The sequence below is a fragment of the Cyclopterus lumpus genome, chromosome 22 (genome assembly GCF_009769545.1).
Source record: "Cyclopterus lumpus isolate fCycLum1 chromosome 22, fCycLum1.pri, whole genome shotgun sequence".
In the NCBI taxonomy this organism is placed as follows: Eukaryota; Metazoa; Chordata; class Actinopteri; order Perciformes; family Cyclopteridae; genus Cyclopterus; species Cyclopterus lumpus.
Window position 1 is genome coordinate 22,418,032 of NC_046987.1, and position 20,789 is coordinate 22,438,820.

General features: G+C 43.8%; 1 protein-coding gene across 2 annotated transcripts; it reads right to left on the bottom strand.

The window, feature by feature from the left end:
- Nucleotides 1-7,499: 7,499 nt before the first annotated feature.
- On the bottom strand, nucleotides 7,500-13,267 carry LOC117751199 (cell division cycle-associated protein 4-like). 2 transcript variants are annotated; one of them, XM_034562866.1, is made up of 3 exons: nucleotides 13,040-13,267; nucleotides 10,242-10,378; nucleotides 7,500-10,012 (listed from the first exon to the last, which is right to left on the bottom strand). In XM_034562866.1, the coding sequence occupies exons 1-3, from the start codon at nucleotides 13,119-13,121 to the stop codon at nucleotides 9,074-9,076; spliced, it is 1,158 nt and encodes a 385-aa protein (XP_034418757.1). In that variant the 5' UTR covers nucleotides 13,122-13,267; the 3' UTR covers nucleotides 7,500-9,073. The 2 variants fall into 2 exon arrangements, with proteins under 2 accessions (XP_034418757.1, XP_034418758.1); XM_034562867.1 differs by lacking the exon at nucleotides 10,242-10,378 and having other exon boundaries at nucleotides 13,040-13,173.
- Between the last annotated feature and the right edge of the window lie 7,522 nt (nucleotides 13,268-20,789).

The following is a 20,789-nucleotide window of genomic DNA, read 5'->3' on the forward strand; positions in this document are numbered from 1 at the left end:
GTTATTCAAAAAGATAATCTAAAAAAATATTTTTTTGTTGCAGCCATAAAATAAAATAAAGCAGGTCTACAGAGATATAGGTATAGGTATAGGAGGTAGGAGGTAGGGGGTAGGAGGTAGGTGTAGGAGGTAGGGGGTAGGTGTAGGAGGTAGGAGATAGGGGTAGGAGGTAGGGGGTAGGAGGTAGGTGTAGGAGGTAGGAGGTAGGGGTAGGAGGTAGGGGGTAGGGGGTAGGAGTTAGGGGTAGGAGGTAGGAGGTAGAGGTAGGAGGTAGGGGGTAGGGGGTAGGAGTTAGGGGTAGGAAGTAGGAGGTAGAGGTAGGAGGTAGGGGTAGGAGGTAGAGGTAGGAGGTAGGAGGTAGAGGTAGGAGGTAGGAGGTAGGGGGTAGGAGTTAGGGGTAGGAGGTAGGAGGTAGAGGTAGGAGGTAGGGGTAGGAGGTAGGGGGTAGGGGGTAGGAGGTAGGAGGTAGAGGTAGGAGGTAGGGGTAGGAGGTAGAGGTAGGAGGTAGGGGTAGGAGGTAGAGGTAGGAGGTAGGAGGTAGAGGAAGGAGGTAGGAGGTAGAGGTAGGAGGTAGAGGTAGGAGGTAGGGGTAGGAGGTAGGGGTAGGAGGTAGGGGGTACACTTTGGACACTTGTCTTGTCTGCCGAGCTTCAGGAAATTGAGTTTCATTTGCATATTCCCATTTTGTGAGACGTGTTCACAACGTTTCCCCCCATGTTTTGCAGGAGCACGGCCACCAGAGGGCGCTCTCCCCCATGTCTTGCAGGAGCACGGCCACCAGAGGGCGCTCTACCCCCCATGTTTTGCAGGAGCACGGCCACCAGAGGGCAGGCGTGGCTTCCTTTTGCCTCGATGGCAGCCTTTGCCCTGAGGGAGGCCTCCCAGGCTCTGAAGTCAGTCCACGTGGCTGAAGCAGTCCCAGTGAAGCTTGGGCTCCCTGTGAGGCCTGATGCAGGGCACAGAAACCATCCATTACTAATGCCTCATTGTGTATGCATGGGCGCTGTGCAGAGGTGGGCAGACATTATTTTGTCATAATTTGTCTGTTTATTGTAATCTGGACGTGGTGTTTGTGTCTTTAACAAACAACAACAACAACAACAATAGGTCTGTTATATAATGAGGTATAAAGAATAAAGACAGTCACAAGACTCTTGGGGTATTTTTAAGCTATTATTGAATAAAATCTATAAAGTCTTCCACAAAAAATACAATACATTATTATTGATCATCCAGTTGCATATCATACATCATAATCAGCACCAACAACACAGCTGTTTGTTTATATTCAGTCACATCTGATGGATTTATGCAGATCAAATACAACCACAGAGAAGTAGTTTTATTAGTAGAATGTTGTTGGAGAAGCAGGTCGCTCCTGATTGGTCGGTGGTCTGAGTCTGGGCAAAACAAGCTGTAAGCCCCGCCTACTGAGCGAGTGACGCAAGCTGCTGCTTCCTCCTCCTCCTCTTCCTCCTCCTCCTCCTCTTCCTCCTCCTCCATCCTGTCAGGAACCGTTCAGCTCATACAAGAGTTCACCGAGCAGGAAGAGAGAACTCAAACTAAAACGAGGAGACAGGAAGGAGCACCTCCTCCTCACAGGAAGGAGCACCTCCTCCTCACGAGGAGCCGGTCCAGGAGTGTAAGGCACATTGGAGCTACCTGAAGAAGGTGCTTTCTGACATCAGGAAGTAGAAACGCATATGAAAGCGTTGCAGTAGAAATGAGGTCACATGACCAACTTCATTCATAAATAACATCAGACACACGTTTGTGTTTCTTTGGCTGAACCAGATTCACCAGACAAACCATAAATACAGACTGGAATATAAAATATCATAAAAACATTTAGGAATAATAACCGACTTCCGCTTCATAGAAGAGAAGCGGAGAACACTGAGATGTTGATTCACCTTCAGGTCTGTTGATCAACAACAACAACAACACTCATGTCCGTACGCTGCACTGGAGTTATGACGACATGAGGTTAGAGGAAGATAACTGAAGGTCAAAGGTCACGAGGCCCCGCCTCCTTCAGACTCTTTGATGGTTCAAGAGTTTGTGCTCCGGGATCAGGACTTCACCAGGATCTCCATGATGTGGTCCAGCTCGTTCAGGTCCAGGCAGGACTTGGGGTCCTGGTCCTCCCACAGGTCCGCCGTGTCGTACATGGAGGTGTCGATGTCCTCGAAGACGTCCAGGTCGTACCGCGCCGCCTCGCCGAAAGAGGGGGGCGCTTTCTGCTGGTCGGGGGGGCGGGGGGCCCCCGGGGGGCCGTCCTGCGCACACCCGGGGCACGTAGCCGCCTCCCCCTCCCCCTGCCGCCCCCCGTCGCCGCGCATGTCCTCCTGGATCTGCCGCAGTGTGTTGACGAGCAGCACCGAGCGCCGCAGGCCGAGCTCCACGCCGGCCCGCTGGCCGCGCAGCTTCTCCACGCAGAGGCCGAGCACCCGCTGGCGCTGCTGCAGGCGGCGCGCGGCGGCATCGAACCCGCGTGCCCCGCCGTCGCCCCCCGGCTGCTCCTCGGCCTCCGGCTCCTGCAGGCAGCTCCACTTCCGCTTCACCCCGCGACCCAACATGGACCTGAGGAGAGAACGCCACTTTAAGGTGTTCATGCAGCTCATATTAATATCTTTACTATCTATTAATATGAGATATTAATGAGATATTAATATCTCATTAATATCTTTACTATCTATTAATATCTCATATTAATATTTCATATTAATATCTCATTAATATCTTTACTATCTATTAATATCTCATATCAATATCTCATATTAATATCTTTACATGTTTTACCTTTTCAAGCCGTTCAGTGGTTTTATGCTGAATTGACATAATAAATAAATAACTTAAGTTTCTGCCTTTATTGAAACAATAAATCCAGTGAAACTGACACCAAGCGGCAACTAATTATGATTTCCTTATCGATACATTTCTTGATAAACACTCATTTAAATGTTTACACGTGTGTGTATGAAGTGTGTGTGTGCGTCTGCAAATCTGATTTAATGGAGTTTATTCATAATCATGGAGTGGATGTTTCTGAAGACCCAAGAAAAGAAAAGAATTTGACAATGTTTGAGATTAATTTTTCTTTAAGTGATCCATTGATTAGGATTAATTTCCTGTGGATCGATTAACAGATTAATGGTTTGGGCAGCAGCTGTAATTATTAAAACTATTAACCAACTTTGAGGACAGCAGCTTAAACCAGGTGATTATTATTATTATTATTATTATTATTATTATTGCTATTTATTATGACCCGTTTCCCCTCCACTTATTATTATTATTGTCTCTTTTTAAGTTTTCACATGAAGCCTCATTTAAATGTCACATCCATCTAAAAAGAATTTTATTATATTAATTATATTATTTTATTTAACAGAGAGATGAACAACTTAACAAAGTTAAATATATTATTAAATAAGAATAAAAAGATAATAATGTCCCTCCATCCTACTTAACCCTCCGAGAACGCCTCACGACCCCTTCAGGGACTTAAACCAAGGGGAAACACGAGCTCCGTCACAGACGTGAGGACGTGTTGAGTTATGAATCAAATGGAGGTTTAATAACTACCTTACGGGCCCTCGGACGGTGTCATGAGGCGCGTGGATCCGTCGTGTCTCCGGTCTCCGGTCCCGGTCCCGGTGGTTTTCTCCGTGGCCGCGTTCCTCAGCTCTCGAGCCGAAGACCAGGACCGCTCGCTCGTGTGCGAGTGCCCGCGCGTGATTGGTCCGTTCCACGGGTCGGCTCCGCCCCCTCACCGGCCAGCGAATCTGCGGCCGACTTGTTCCGGCTGCAAGCTGCCGCTGCGTTCAAGTGCTGCTCGGAAATAAACATATCTGGGAAAACACGTGAGCGGCGAAAGCGGTCGATTTGAAGGCGGATTTTAAATAAGAAAGGGTCTATTTTGTAATGAACGTATACAAGTGTAAAATAACATTAAAGTATAAAAGTGTAAAGTAACATTAAAGTATAAAAGTGCAAAGTAACATTAAAGTATAAAAGTGCAAAGTAACATTAAATGGAAATAACCACGTAAGGTACAAGCCCCTTTAAAAAGTGGACTTAAGTAAAGTACTTGAGTAAATGTACTTCACATATGAATTAATATTAATATTCTCACGTTGAGTGTTGTTGTCATTAAGATGGTCAGATTATGCTTTATTGGGTTATATAACTTGTTAACTGTTGTCACATGTTCCTTGTTTAGTAATACAACACTGTTTATTTTCTGGCTTAAGGATGTGTTTTAATATATCAGGGATATGAAATATATAGAACGTTTTTCAAAGGTTTTTATGTTTCAAAAAAAATATTAACAATATATCAGAAATGTCGAGAAGGGACAGGTATATGCAGTGAGCACCTGAACGCAGCATTTTAAAGAGACAGATGACTCAGAAAGGAGGGCGTAGGAAGGAGGGGGCGGGGGAAGGGAGGGGGGGGGGGGAGGGGGCACATGACAGGAAATACGGGGGAGGGAAAACACCAAATAAGGAAAATCTTCATTCATACCTCCCTCTTCCTCTTGAAGCTCCACTTCTACTTCTTCTTTCCTCTTCCTCCACTGAACACATATATATATATATATATATATATATATATATATATATATATATATATATAACTACATATATCTATATAATATATATCATATATTCATATATATTCATATTATATTATATATAGTATATATATACATATATGTTTTATATATTATATTATATATAATATATATAATATAATATATAATACATATATATATTTATATTCATATATATATTATGTAAATACATTTAAAATATATATAATATATTAATATTATAATATATATTATATATATTATATAATATATAATGCATATATGTATATATATATATATAATATATATATATACATATGTATATTATATATAATATATATATATATATTATTTATATATATATTATATATATGCATATATTATATATATCAGAGGTACATCTGTGAAATGCTGCATAGGTTTTCTGCATTACATTGACTGTCTCCTTTTGAAGACACAATAGTCTTTCTGTAATGACTCGTCTCCCTCGGCTGGCTTTTCGCTGAGTCACCCAGAGGCCATTAATCTTTAACTTTGGGCAGACGAAGACCAGGCGGCCGGCCAACGTGCAGCGAGCTACAACTTTATGAACAAGTGCCCCTTTGACAGCTTCAGACCAGACTCTGCGGATGCTTAAGGAAACGAGAAGTCTCTCTTCGGCCGGCTGAACAAGAAGCATTCATCATCAATAGAATAATTCCTCTGTGGAGAGGAAACGATCCAACTCTCTGTGAGTCACATGTGCAGCGTCATCATGTGAGAGGTCAAAGGTGAAGCCTTCAGCGAAACGCCTCCAGGTCTCACCTGATGCATTCTCTCTCCTGACCACCAGGGGGCGACTCCTCTGGTTGTATAGAAGTCTATGCTTCATGTGTTGAAGCTGCATTCTCTCTACTGACCACCAGGGGGCGACTCCTCTGGTTGTATAGAAGTCTATGCTTCATGTGTTGAAGCTGCATTCTCTCTACTGACCACCAGGGGGCGACTCCTCTGGTTGTATAGAAGTCTATGCTTCATGTGTTAAAGCTGCATTCTCTCTCCTGACCACCAGGGGGCGACTCCTCTGGTTGTATAGAAGTCTATGCTTCATGTGTTGAAGCTGCATTCTCTCTACTGACCACCAGGGGGCGACTCCTCTGGTTGTATAGAAGTCTATGCTTCATGTGTTAAAGCAGCATTCTCTCTACTGACCACCAGGGGGCGACTTCTCTGGTTGTATAGAAGTCTATGCTTCATGTGTTAAAGCTGCATTCTCTCTCCTGACCACCAGGGGGCGACTCCTCTGGTTGTATAGAAGTCTATGTTTCATGTGTTGAAGCTGCATTCTCTCTCCTGACCACCAGGGGGCGACTCCTCTGGTTGTATAGAAGTTTATGCTTCATGTGTTAAAGCTGCATTCTCTCTACTGACCACAAGGGGGCGACTCCTCTGGTTGTATAGAAGTCTATGCTTCATGTGTTAAAGCTGCATTCTCTCTCCTGACCACCAGGGGGCGACTCCTCTGGTTGTATAGAAGTCTATGCTTCATGTGTTAAAGCTGCATTCTCTCTACTGACCACAAGGGGGCGACTCCTCTGGTTGTATAGAAGTTTATGCTTCATGTGTTAGAGCTGCATTCTCTCTACTGTCCACCAGGGGGCGACTCCTCTGGTTGTATAGAAGTTTATGCTTCATGTGTTAAAGCTGCATTCTCTCTACTGACCACAAGGGGGCGACTCCTCTGGTTGTATAGAAGTCTATGCTTCATGTGTTAAAGCTGCATTCTCTCTCCTGACCACCAGGGGGCGACTCCTCTGGTTGTATAGAAGTCTATGCTTCATGTGTTAAAGCTGCATTCTCTCTACTGACCACAAGGGGGCGACTCCTCTGGTTGTATAGAAGTTTATGCTTCATGTGTTAGAGCTGCATTCTCTCTCCTGACCACCAGGGGGCGACTCCTCTGGTTGTATAGAAGTTTATGCTTCATGTGTTAGAGCTGCATTCTCTCTACTGACCACCAGGTGTTTGGTTTGTCCGTTCTGGGTTACCGTAGGAACATGGCAGACTCTATGTAGATATAAACACATATATATATATATACATACTGTACATATACACATATATATATACATACATACACATATATGTATATATACATATATACTTGTATATATATATATATACATATATGTGTATATATATACACGTTTATATACATATATATACATACATATACACACATATATGTGTATATATATACAGTTTATATACGTTTATAATATAAACACACACACATATATATATATATATATAAACATATGTGTGTATATGTATCTGTGTATATATATATATATATATATATACATACACACACACATAACAGTTGTTAGCTTCTTCCATTATTCGCTTTGGAAAAAACTGATTTCTGCGTCTGGAATCGACGCTGGACGTTGGAACAGAGTTGCTCATGGGCACTTGGGCAGTGGTGATCGGGCAGGAGGACGCGGTCGGGTAGCAGTCACGTTGTTGTTGTTGTTGTTGTTGTTCCTGTGAATGATCACGTGACGTCCTGCAAGTGAGGCGTCATCGTGTACGTCCTGAAACACCTCCAGACCTGAAGGGTCCCATAGGAACGGCTGGAGATATTATTTATATATATATATATATATATATATATATATTTATTATGCATTATATCAGGAAATTTACTTTTTTTAAAAGGCTCAGGAGAAAAATAATATATTTGTGACACATTTCTAGTATTTGTCTGCTGTCAGAATGAAGGGCAACAGCTTTTAGTTCATTTTGTTGACAACAATAATTATATTAAAATAATGTGTATTTGACAGTTTCCCCCCCCAAAAAAACAAGAAATCTCTGTAGAAAAGTTAAATTTAAAATAAGTGATCCAACCGACACCACATAATCAATAGTTGCACCTTTTATTATAAAAAATATTTACAAAGATGCTACAATGTTTTTTCCTTAATATAAAAAAATGCATACATTTTACAACGGTAATTAGTCTTTGAAGTTCTAGCTCCCATTCAGACCAGAGTGACATCCTTCAGGAGTGTTGTGGTAAGGTATTAAGCGTGTCGTAATACTGTATTCTTGTCAATACATTTTGTTTGCCTGAGTTAAATCTCTTCATCACGATGATAAGGAACAATTTTTTAAAAATGCATTTGATTTTCCACATCTTTAGGAGAAAGGCAACTGTTTGCATAAAGGAATTAAAGGACATTTGAGTCGCATACAATCATTTTGAAACACGTATGACGGAGCTGCATAGTGATTTGAATAGTAACCCGGATATTATTATTATTACTAAGAATAATAATAATAATACAAAATGTGAGGAATAAATAGGTACTGCATTCAAAACGGAGGGCAAAATTTGGATAAATATAATTTCATCAGGCCTCGTGGTTGATTTGATACGTCAATATGGCATGTCTGTACCTAGATATAATAAATACAATAAATAAAAACAACAATAAATTAGATTGTGTTGACACACAGAACTCTTCACTTGTTGACAAATGAGAGAAAGAAATATGGCTTCTGGATGCAGTCGTCACGCCGGGGTTTCTCCAAGTGCCTCACGAGGAAGCTGCGATTATTGTTATTAGATCTGGATGTGTGGCGGTGCGGGGGGGCCGGCGGCGACCCCCCCGCACCGCCACGTAAAGCTTTTGAGGAGCGAGCGCGATGCCAGTCCTGACACGCGGCGGCCGCTCGCCATACCAAAACCACGGGAAGACACGGGCTCGAGTCCGGCTACGGTAAAATATTAAAACCCGCTCGGGGAGGGACAAATAATAAGAATATCAAACGATACTTGCAAAAAATCCCCCCAGCTGTATAATGCAAAAAAATATATTTCTATATACACATACGTACATATACATATATTCCATTCATAATTGCTCAAATCTTTAGGAAAATATGCATTGATTCATAGATTTGGATTTACAATTTGTTCTGGGTTCTGATGCGTGTAGTGTGGTGAGTTGTTCCTCGGTCCATGTTGCAATAAATAGAAATGGACAGAATGGCAGAGAGCTAGTATGACAGAATGTATGACAGACGTAAACATGGAAAGTACGTAAATAAGAATGCATCATGGTATAGGTAATTATCTTTCAGCAACAAAGTAGGAAACTAACGCGCGGCTTCTGGACATCCAAAGAATGCATTCATTTCCCCGTTGCTACTTTTACTGCCAATTAGGGGGTTTTAATAAAAGATGGAGGTCCCACCAGCAGTGGCCGACGTGGCCGAGAGAGCAGGCGAGCTAACGGGCTAACGGGCTAACGGGCCAACCCCCCAGCAGCCGGTCCCCATCTACCGGGCTCGCTGTTAATTTCCCACCTCGTCCCAAAAGCCTTCAACGACCTCCGTGTGGACACCACCACGTACAGAACATGCGCACTGTGCATAGTCTGGAAAGAGTCTGAGGGATCCGTACGGGCCAGAGGAATGTGGTGGGTTTCAGGACCCCACGATGATCTCCATGATGTGGTCCAGTTCGTTCAGGTCTGACCTGCAGCTCGAGCTGGAGCTGAGGGCCGTGGGCCCGTGAGAGGAGAGGCTCTCCAGGAGGTCGTACGGCCCCATCTTGGGGGCGCTCTGCATGCCCGTCAGCACCGTGTCGAGGTCGTAGTAGGACGGGTCCACGTCCGAAAACAGTTCCTCCAGCGCCGGGTCAGGGGGCGGCGCCGGGTGCTTGATCTCAAAAGTCCCAAAAACCTGCTCCCCTGTCCTGGAGTCGGCGCTCAGGTGGTCCCGGTCCCCCTCCTCGCCCTCCGACACACACTCTTCGCTGTCTTCCTCTTCGTCCTCCTCGCACTCGCCGTCGTCGTCCTCGTCCTCCTCCCAGCAGGGCCCCATGCCGAAGGTTCCCGCCAGGTAGGAAGCGGAGGACAGCTGGGGGGAGACGGGCGACAGGGTGGACATGGTGACCTCGGTCTCCACGTCCCCCTCCATCACCACCTCCTCGGCGTGGTAGCCCTCCTCCAGGCCGACCACGGAGAAGGGCTTGGGGCTCTGGCCGGCCTGAGCCGCCGCGTCCGTCTGCCGGCAGAGCACCTCGGTGGCCACCAGGCGGTCCGTGGGGCACTGGGCGGCGGCCAGGGCCTGGGTCATGATCTGCCAGGTGCCGTCCTGGGTCATCTCCTCCTGGATCTGCCGCACCGTGTTGGCGATGAGCACCGAGCGGCACAGGTTGGGCTCCACCAGCATGTGGCAGAGCTGCAGCTTGATCAGCGACATGTCGAGCAGCGACTGGCGCTGCAGGCTGTAGGCGGACGTCAGCGCCCGGACCGCCGCGGACGGGGCCGCCGCCGGGGCCGGCTCATCGCCGGAGACCGCCGGCTCCTCCCCGGAGTCGGAGAACTTGCGCTTGGTGCCCTTCGGGAACATGTTGTCTCTCTGCGGTGGGGAGAAAGGGACAGCGTTAACACCCTGCAGCTCATCTCACACTAAATGTAAAGAACAAGATAAGTGCCATGCAGTTAACATGTGACTCAGGAGGCTATGTGGGGTGTGTGTGGGCGGGGCCAGGGCTACGACCTGCCCCGTGAGTACAGGTTACACTCGTCATGGACTACAGTAAACAGTAAATTGTTTGTTGTAGTTGTTGTCTTAAAGTTGGCTATACCTTTCCTGTTGAGAGGCACAGGCAATAGCAATGCAGTCGGTCCCGGCTGCAGAGCTTCAAGTACTTTTGTATGAGCGACAAGCAGCTTTTGTTCAGCACCGTTTCTGCCCATTTCAGGCCAGTCTGAAGCAAGACTCCTGCTGGGCGGAACAACCACACTTTAAACAGACCGCCGAGCTCGAGGAGCGCTCGCTACCCGCTAACGCACGCCCTTCGTCAGGGAGACAAGCACAGCACTCACGGTACACCCCCCGATCAATACTTACGGGTGAGTGATCACAATAGGACAAATAAAAGCATTCACAATATCACAATACAGTACCCCAGCATGAACCACGAGGACACACACACACACACACACACACACAGGGACGACAACGGGCTGCAGGTCTTTTCATTCTCCAGACACAACAACGTGTCCGGCTGCGTCTCCTCGGTGAAAAGAGGGAAAAGAAACCCGCTGGCCGGCGTCTGGGAGCTTCAAACGTCTACTTGTGATCCCTTTCTTTACCAATCACCACAGAGGGAAGAGCACACGTGGTAGAAGCACAGTTAGGTTCAGAGGAGGCAGACAGGTGTTAACAACCGCCCACCAACATGACACAAACATCACCATTCACCTCCAATAACAACATGGCCAACATCTCAACACCGGGATGGCGAACACACTTGTGACATCGAATCAACGTTTAATAAACAAAGTCGACCGCACGCCTCGACTGCAGCCTTCACTCGGCTCCCTGAACACGTGTTCATGTGTTCACCTGAACATGAACACCTGAAGACGTGTTCAGGTGAACACATGTTTACCTGAACATGTGTTCATGTTCATGTGTTCACCTGAACACGAACACCAGAAGACGTGTTCAGGTGTTCGTGTTCAGGTGAACACATGTTCATGTATTCACCTGAACATGAACACCTGAATACGTGTTCACCTGAGGTATTAATTAACTTCATGTGTTCACCTGCACATGTGAATACGTGTTCATGTGTTCGTGTTCACCTGAACACATGAACATCAAACGGGAAGCGAGAAACAAGATGACATCACAGCTTCTGGTGGAGCAGATGAAAGACAGAACCTATGTAGTAGGTGAAGAAGTGGAGCTATGGACCCTGATCTGCTCAGTCCAAAGGGATCAAATGGACAGAACATTGTTTATGAAAGATCTAGAATACAAAAGAAGGTGAGGAGCAATGCGGGCCACGCGATGTCTTCTTGGCTGTTAACACTACGAGCACTACGTCCTTAGAGGAGAGACAACCACAACCAGGAAGACCTAGGACCTGGGAGGAAGCACACTGCACAGGGGAGACATGGTGTGGACATATACAACACAGACATCTAGATATAGATATCCATATGTTGGTCAATCTGGGGTTTGAACACCCTAGTTGAGCATTTTGGGGTTCAATCTCAACGGTTCTACTTTACGGTACTTAACGTGAACGTGGATCACTCCGCCGCCGCACCTGTAGCAGACATGAACACAAACCCACTCACAGAATGCAGAAGGATTTATTAATTATCAAAAACCTCTGACACTAATACCGTTACTGCTATGTTCATTATGTTTTTCAATATATTCAGAGAATGACTTTCACACCTGCTTGGACAAAAAACTATAACAACAATACAACTAAATCTAATCCATTAACATGAACCCTGTGAACCCCTGAGTGTGTTGAGCTGCTACACGTCTGTTATCTCTGCTCATTGCACAATATTCTCTGTGCTCATACCTGCAATAACCAGATCTTTTCTTTTAAAGCAACGTGTTACACCTTTATATCGCCAACGTGTCTTTTCTATATTTGTATCTTGGCTTTTATGTCATCTTGTTTATTGTCATGCACCAAAAAAAACACACAATTACAAATGTGTAAAAACTTACTTCTGATTCTTTATCAAAATAAACTTTATATCCATTTAAAGACACACGAGTGAGGACCTGGAGCATCAATGTAACAATAACTCACATAAACTCTTATTAAACAGACACAATGTTGCAACTTCATGCTGAACACGTGACGAGAAAAACTTGTCCAGCAGATATCAGGAAATGAGTAATGACGAGTAACCGTGTGTTGAAATGACACGCACACACACATATAGATATATATATATACATATATGTGTGTGTGTGTGCGCGTGCGCGTGTCACTGAACGGACGCGCGGAGCTCCCTGAAGACCTGAATGCTGCTCCGCGTCACGTCGATGGCTGCGCGCGGCCCATCCCCCCACTGCACCGCGCGTGCACGGCCCCGCATTACAATAGAAATAAATAACACAATCATAAAGAAACTCGTTGTTTTTACCGAGCGGCGGCCCCGCGCCCGGCGCGCCGCCCGGCCGCCGGTGCAGCGCCGGTGCGGCGCGGCGCCGTTAACCGTTAACCGCCGCGTGCTTTGTCTTTTTCTGCGTCGAGAGCGACGACGACGAGGCCATTTTGCGCCGCCGCCGGGGAGCCGTGCTCGCGGATCCGACTCGGGGCTCGCGAGCCGCCGCGGAGGTAACCGGGCCGAGGGCGCGTGGCGTCCCTCTCGCTTCGGCCTCGCGACGTTTTAATCACATTTAGTCGTTTTAAAGCTTTTACACCGCGGTGGCTTCGCTGCGGAGCGCCCACCCACACGTCCTCCTCCGAGGTCCTTCCTCCTTTCCAGACCCAAAAAACAAGAGTTCTTTTTCTCCGCCGCGGCCGGGCTGTTAAGTTCCGAGAATACGGAGAACACAGCCGGCGGGCACCCCGGGGTGGCCCGGGGGAACCGGCGGTCTGCGGGCGGCCGGACTCACCTCGTGTTTGTGTTATTTTATTCCCGTCTCGGTCATAGGATCGACGGCAGGGAAAGCGGAGATCAGGTTCAGATGAGATCATTCATGCCACGGCTTCAAAAACTGAACCACCTCTCTCTGTCCTGCTGCTGCGGAGCGGAGGGAGGGGGAGGGGAGGGGGAGGGGAGCCGCCAGGAGCAGCCATATGCTGGGTCCCTCGCGAGCGTTGCTCCTGCTGCACAACAATGCGCTGTTCCGGCCGGTGGAAGAGACACAATGCCATATTAATACCTACTGGCATTTCTTTATCGAAACCAATGCCAATAACTAGTGGTGCTGAGTAATTATTCACAGTCTCCCAGTGTTGGAAGGTAGTTTATTTATTCATTTTGCATTATTTCTATTATAATTCTTTGTATAATTTTTTTATTTTTTATTTATTAAAATATTAATTGGTTATTTGGGAGGTTTTGTTCCTGCAGTTGCCCTAATTTTGCCTTAAAAAAAAAAAAAATATATAATTAGATATTATATTAATATATAATAAAAAAATTATATTAATATATAATAATTAAAATAAATACTAATAATTAGTGGTGAGTAATTATTCAGAATATTCACAAAGTCACCCAGTGTTGGAAGGTAGTTTATTTATTCATTTTGCATTATTTCTATTATAATTCTTTGTATCATTTTTTTATTTATTAAAATATTAATTCGTTATTTGGGAGGTTTTGTTCCTGCAATTGCCCTAATTTTGCCTTTAAAACATAATAATATATATATATAATTATATATTATATTAATATATAATAAAAAATATATATTAATATATAATAATAAAAATAAATACTAATAATTAGTGGTGAGTAATTATTCAGAATATTCACAAAGTCACCCAGTGTTGGAATATAACAGTTTATTTATTCATTTTGCATTATTATTATAATTCTTTTTTCTTTATTAAAATATTAATTCGTTATTGGAGGTTTTGTCCCTGCAGTTGCTCTAATTTTGCCTTTAAAAAATAATTATATATATATTATATTAATATATGATTACATGTAATAATACAATTATATTAATATATATTAATAAAAATAAATACTAATAATTAGTGGTGTGTAATTATTCAGAATATTCACAAAGTCAGCCAGTGTTGGAAGGTAACTAATTCACTAATTTTGTATTATTTCTATTTGTTCTTTGTATTATTTTGTATTATTTTGTATTACAATATTAATACCTTATTTGGGAGGGTTTGTTTCTGCAGTTGCTCTAATTTTGCATTTTAAATTCATTTCTTTATCAAAAGAAATACAAATAATTAGTGGTGAGAAATTATTCAGAATATTCACAAAGTCAGCACCCAGTGTTGGAAGGTACCTAATTTACTCATTTTGTATTATTTCTTTATACTTACACTTTCTTTAGATCTTTTATTAGGAAAACACAATACAATTAATTCAGTGGTTTCAAACATTTTTGGCCCCTTAAAAAAATAAAATTAAAAAGCCAGTGTCTTGTTGTTCGGAGTTCCGAAATTATTTCACATTTACTTTCCTTTATTATTAAAGAATAATAAACAAACAAATGAATAGTGCAAGACTTAATGTAATAATAACTGCAGTTGTGGACAAGTATAAGTACTATATCGAAGCCATTTCATGCTACTTTATACTTTTATAACTAGAAATGAGTCCTACAGCTAGAAATGAATCCAATAACTAGAAATTAGCCATACAGCTAGAAATTAGTCATAAAGTTAGAAATGTATCCTATAACTAGAAATGAGTCGAAATGAGTCCTGAAGCTAGAAATGAGTCCCAAAGAGTCCTAAAGCTAGTAATGAGTCCTAAAGATAGGAATGAGTCCTAAAGATAGGGATGAGTCCTAAAGATAGGAATGAGTCCTAAAGATAGGGATGAGTCCTAAATATAGGAATGAGTCCTAAAGATAGGGATGAGTCCTAATGAGTCCTAAAGCTAGTAATGAGTCCTAAAGATAGGAATGAGTCCTAAAGATAGGGATGAGTCCTAAATATAGGAATGAGTCCTAAAGATAGGGATGAGTCCTAAAGATAGGGATGAGTCCTAAATATAGGAATGAGTCCTAAAGATAGGAATGAGTCCTAAAGATAGGGATGAGTCCTAATGAGTCCTAAAGCTAGTAATGAGTCCTAAAGATAGGAATGAGTCCTAAAGATAGGGATGAGTCCTAAATATAGGAATGAGTCCTAAAGATAGGGATGAGTCCTAATGAGTCCTAAAGCTAGTAATGAGTCCTAAAGATAGGAATGAGTCCTAAAGATAGGGATGAGTCCTAAAGATAGGAATGAGTCCTAAAGATAGGAATGAGTCCTAATGAGTCCTAAAGATAGGAATGAGTTCTAAAGATAGGGATGAGTCCTAAAGATAGGAATGAGTCCTAATGAGTCGTAAAGATAGGAATAAGTCCTTAAAGCTAGTAATGAGTCCTAAAGATAGGGATGAGTCCTAAAGATAGGAATGAGTCCTAAAGATAGGGATGAGTCCTAAAGCTAGTAATGAGTCCTAAAGATAGGAATGAGTCCTAAAGATAGGAATGAGTCCTAAAGATAGGGATGAGTCCTAAAGATAGGAATGAGTCCTAAAGATAGGGATGAGTCCTAAATATAGGAATGAGTCCTAAATATAGGAATGAGTCCTAAAGATAGGGATGAGTCCTAACGATAGGAATGAGTCCTAATGAGTCCTAAAGCTAATAATGAGTCCTAAAGATAGGAATGAGTCCTAAAGATAGGGATGAATCCTAAAGATAGGAATGAGTCCTAAAGATAGGAATGAGTCCTAAAGATAGGGATGAGTCCTAAAGATAGGAATGAGTCCTAATGAGTCGTAAAGATAGGAATGAGTCCTTAAAGCTAGTAATGAGTCCTAAAGATAGGGATGAGTCCTAAAGCTAGTAATGAGTCCTAAAGATAGGAATGAGTCCTAAAGATAGGAATGAGTCCTAAATATAGGAATGAGTCCTAAAGATAGGAATGAGTCCTAAAGATAGGGATGAGTCCTAAAGATAGGAATGAGTCCTAAAGATAGGAATGAGTCCTAAAGATAGGGATGAGTCCTAAAGATAGGAATGAGTCCTAAAGATAGGGATGAGTCCTAACGATAGGAATGAGTCCTAAAGCTAGTAATGAGTCCTAAATATAGGAATGAGTCCTAAAGATAGGAATGAGTCCTAAAGATAGGGATGAGTCCTAAAGATAGGAATGAGTCCTAAAGATAGGGATGAGTCCTAAATATAGGAATGAGTCCTAAAGATAGGAATGAGTCCTAAAGATAGGGATGAGTCCTAATGAGTCCTAAAGCTAGTAATGAGTCCTAAAGATAGGAATGAGTCCTAATGAGTCCTAAAGATAGGAATGAGTCCTAAAGATATGAATGAGTCCTAATGAGTCCTAAAGATAGGAATGAGTCCTAAAGATAGGAATGAGTCCTAATGAGTCCTAAAGATAGGAATGAGTCCTAAAGATAGGAATGAGTCCTAATGAGTCCTAAAGATAGGAATGAGTCCTAAAGATAGGAATGAGTCCTAATGAGTCCTAAAGATAGGAATGAGTCCTAAAGATAGGAATGAGTCCTAATGAGTCCTAAAGATAGGAATGAGTCCTAAAGATAGGGATGAGTCCTAAAGATAGGGATGAGTCCTAAATATAGGAATGAGTCCTAAAGATAGGAATGAGTCCTAAAGATAGGGATGAGTCCTAATGAGTCCTAAAGCTAGTAATGAGTCCTAAAGATAGGAATGAGTCCTAATGAGTCCTAAAGATAGGAATGAGTCCTAAAGATAGGAATGAGTCCTAATGAGTCCTAAAGATAGGAATGAGTCCTAAAGATAGGGATGAGTCCTAAAGATAGGAATGAGTCCTAAAGATAGGAATGAGTCCTAAAGATAGGGATGAGTCCTAAAGATAGGAATGAGTCCTAAAGATAGGGATGAATCCTAAAGATAGGAATGAGTCCTAAAGATAGGGATGAGTCCTAAATATAGGAATGAGTCCTAAAGATAGGAATGAGTCCTAAAGATAGGAATGAGTCCTAAAGATAGGGATGAGTCATAATGAGTCCTAAAGCTAGTAATGAGTCCTAAAGATAGGAATGAGTCCTAAAGATAGGAATGAGTCCTAAAGATAGGGATGAGTCCTAAAGATAGGAATGAGTCCTAAAGATAGGGATGAGTCCTAAAGATAGGAATGAGTCCTAATGAGTCGTAAAGATAGGAATGAGTCCTTAAAGCTAGTAATGAGTCCTAAAGATAGGGATGAGTCCTAAAGATGGGAATGAGTCCTAAAGATAGGGATGAGTCCTAAAGCTAGTAATGAGTCCTAAAGATAGGAATGAGTCCTAAAGATAGGGATGAGTCCTAAATATAGGAATGAGTCCTAAAGATAGGAATGAGTCCTAAAGATAGGGATGAGTCCTAACGATAGGAATGAGTCCTAAAGCTAGTAATGAGTCCTAAAGATAGGAATGAGTCCTAAAGATAAGGATGAGTCCTAAAGATAGGGATGAGTCCTAATGAGTCCTAAAGATAGGAATGAGTCCTAAAGATAGGGATGAGTCCTAACGATAGGAATGAGTCCTAAAGCTAGTAATGAGTCCTAAAGATAGGAATGAGTCCTAAAGATAAGGATGAGTCCTAAAGATAGGGATGAGTCCTAATGAGTCCTAAAGATAGGAATTAGTCCTAAAGATAGGGATGAGTCCTAACGATAGGAATGAGTCCTAATGAGTCCTAAAGATAGGAATGAGTCCTAAAGCTAGTAATGAGTCCTAAAGATAGAAATGAGTCCTAAAGATAGGAATGAGTCCTAATGAGTCCTAAAGATAGGAATGAGTCCTAAAGATAGGGATGAGTCCTAAAGTTAGGAATGAGTCCTATTGAGTCCTAAAGATAGGGATGAGTCCTAAAGTTAGGAATCAGTCCTACAGCTAGGGATGAGTCCTAAAGCTAGTAATGAGTCCTAAAGATAGGAATGAGTCCTAAAGATAGGGATGAGTCCTAAAGTTAGGAATGAGTCCTATTGAGTCCTAAAGATAGGAATGAGTCCTAAAGATAGGGATGAGTCCTAAAGTTAGGAATCAGTCCTACAGCTAGGGATGAGTCCTAAAGCTAGTAATGAGTCCTAAAGATAGGAATGAGTCCTAATGAGTCCTAAAGATAGTAATGAGTCCTAAAGATAGGAATGAGTCCTAATGAGTCCTAAAGATAGGAATGAGTCCTAAAGCTAGTAATGAGTCCTAAAGATAGGAATGAGTCCTAATGAGTCCTAAAGATAGGAATGAGTCCTAAAGATAGGAATGAGTCCTAATGAGTCCTAAAGATAGGGATGAGTCCTAAAGTTAGGTCAACATGTCTGTCGTTACAAAGGTCTGCAGGTGGCGCTAATGCAGTGACATAACACATACTCCCTCACCTACTTCCCACCTCTGTCCATAGAACACAGATAGTAAGATTGTCAGGGTTCAGTGATACGCAGTAAAAGAAGCTCAGGCAACATCACCACAACAACACGCTCCTGTAGGTACATGCTGTACAACATCAGGAGAATACGACCTCTTCTCACTCAGAAGGCGGCACAGATTCTATTCCAGGCTCTGGTCATCTCTCGTCTAGACTACTGTAACTCCTCCTTCAGGTCTACCTGCTAATGCCATTCGACCTCTACAGCTCATCCAGAATGCAGCTGCTCGGCTGGTCTTCAACCTCCCGAAATTTACCCACAATCCTCCGCTCCTCTGCGACCTTCACTGGTTACCAGGACATGGTCTAACCTCACACCCAGGACATGGTCTAACCTCACACCCAGGACATGGTCTAACCTCACACCCAGGACATGGTCTAACCTCACACCCAGGACATGGTCTAACCTCACAACCAGGACATGGTCTAACCTCACACCCAGGACATGGTCTAACCTTACACCAGGACATGCTCTAACCTCACACCCAGGACATGGTCTAACCTCACACCCAGGACATGGTCTAACCTCACACCCAGGACATGGTCTAACCTTACACCAGGACATGCTCTAACCTCACACCCAGTACATGGTCTAACCTCACACCCAGGACATGGTCTAACCTCACACCCAGTACATGCTCTAACCTCACAACCAGGACATGGTCTAACCTCACACCCAGGACATGGTCTAACCTTACACCCAGGACATGGTCTAACCTCACACCAGGACATGGTCTAACCTCACATCCAGTACATGGTCTAACCTCACACCCAGTACATGCTCTAACCTCACACCCAGGACATGGTCTAACCTCACACCCAGGACATGGTCTAACCTCACACCAGGACATGGTCTAACCTCACATCCAGTACATGGTCTAACCTCACACCCAGTACATGCTCTAACCTCACACCCAGGACATGGTCTAACCTCACACCCAGTACATGGTCTAACCTCACATCCAGGACATGGTCTAACCGTACACCCAGGACATGGTCTAACCTCACATCCAGGACATGGTCTAACCGTACACCCAGGACATGGTCTAACCTCACACCCAGTACATGGTCTAACCTCACACCCAGGACATGGTCTAACCTCACACCCAGTACATGCTCTAACCTCACAACCAGGACATGGTCTAACCTCACACCCAGGACATGGTCTAACCTCACATCCAGGACATGGTCTAACCGTACACCCAGGACATGGTCTAACCTCACACCCAGTACATGGTCTAACCTCACATCCAGGACATGGTCTAACCGTACACCCAGTACATGGTCTAACCTCACATCCAGGACATGGTCTAACCTCACACCCAGGACATGGTCTAACCTCACACCCAGGACATGGTCTAACCTCACATCCAGGACATGGTCTAACCGTACACCCAGGACATGGTCTAACCTCACACCCAGTACATGGTCTAACCTCACACCCAGGACATGGTCTAACCTCACATCCAGGACATGGTCTAACCTCACACCAGGACATGGTCTAACCGTACACCCAGTACATGGTCTAACCTCACATCCAGGACATGGTCTAACCTCACACCCAGGACATGGTCTAACCTCACATCCAGGACATGGTCTAACCTTACACCCAGGACATGGTCTAACCTCACACCAGGACATGGTCTAACCTCACATCCAGTACATGGTCTAACCTCACACCCAGTACATGCTCTAACCTCACACCCAGGACATGGTCTAACCTCACACCCAGGACATGGTCTAACCTCACACCCAGTACATGCTCTAACCTCACAACCAGGACATGGTCTAACCTCACACCCAGGACATGGTCTAACCTCACATCCAGGACATGGTCTAACCGTACACCCAGGACATGGTCTAACCTCACACCCAGTACATGGTCTAACCTCACATCCAGGACATGGTCTAACCGTACACCCAGTACATGGTCTAACCTCACATCCAGGACATGGTCTAACCTCACACCCAGGACATGGTCTAACCTCACACCCAGGACATGGTCTAACCTCACATCCAGGACATGGTCTAACCGTACACCCAGGACATGGTCTAACCTCACACCCAGTACATGGTCTAACCTCACACCCAGGACATGGTCTAACCTCACATCCAGGACATGGTCTAACCTCACACCAGGACATGGTCTAACCGTACACCCAGTACATGGTCTAACCTCACATCCAGGACATGGTCTAACCTCACACCCAGGACATGGTCTAACCTCACACCCAGGACATGGTCTAACCTCACATCCAGGACATGG

Excerpts from the sequence above, each read along its gene's own strand:
- LOC117751199 (XM_034562866.1), bottom strand. The coding sequence starts at position 13,121 with ATGATCTCATCTGAACCTGATCTCCGCTTTCCCTGCCGTCGATCCTAT. Across the intron at positions 10,379-13,039 it reads TAAAATAACACAAACACGAG|GAGTCTTGCTTCAGACTGGC; the intron begins GTGAGTCCGGCC and ends TCCGCCCAGCAG. Across the intron at positions 10,013-10,241 it reads TGTGCCTCTCAACAGGAAAG|AGAGACAACATGTTCCCGAA; the intron begins GTATAGCCAACT and ends TCCCCACCGCAG.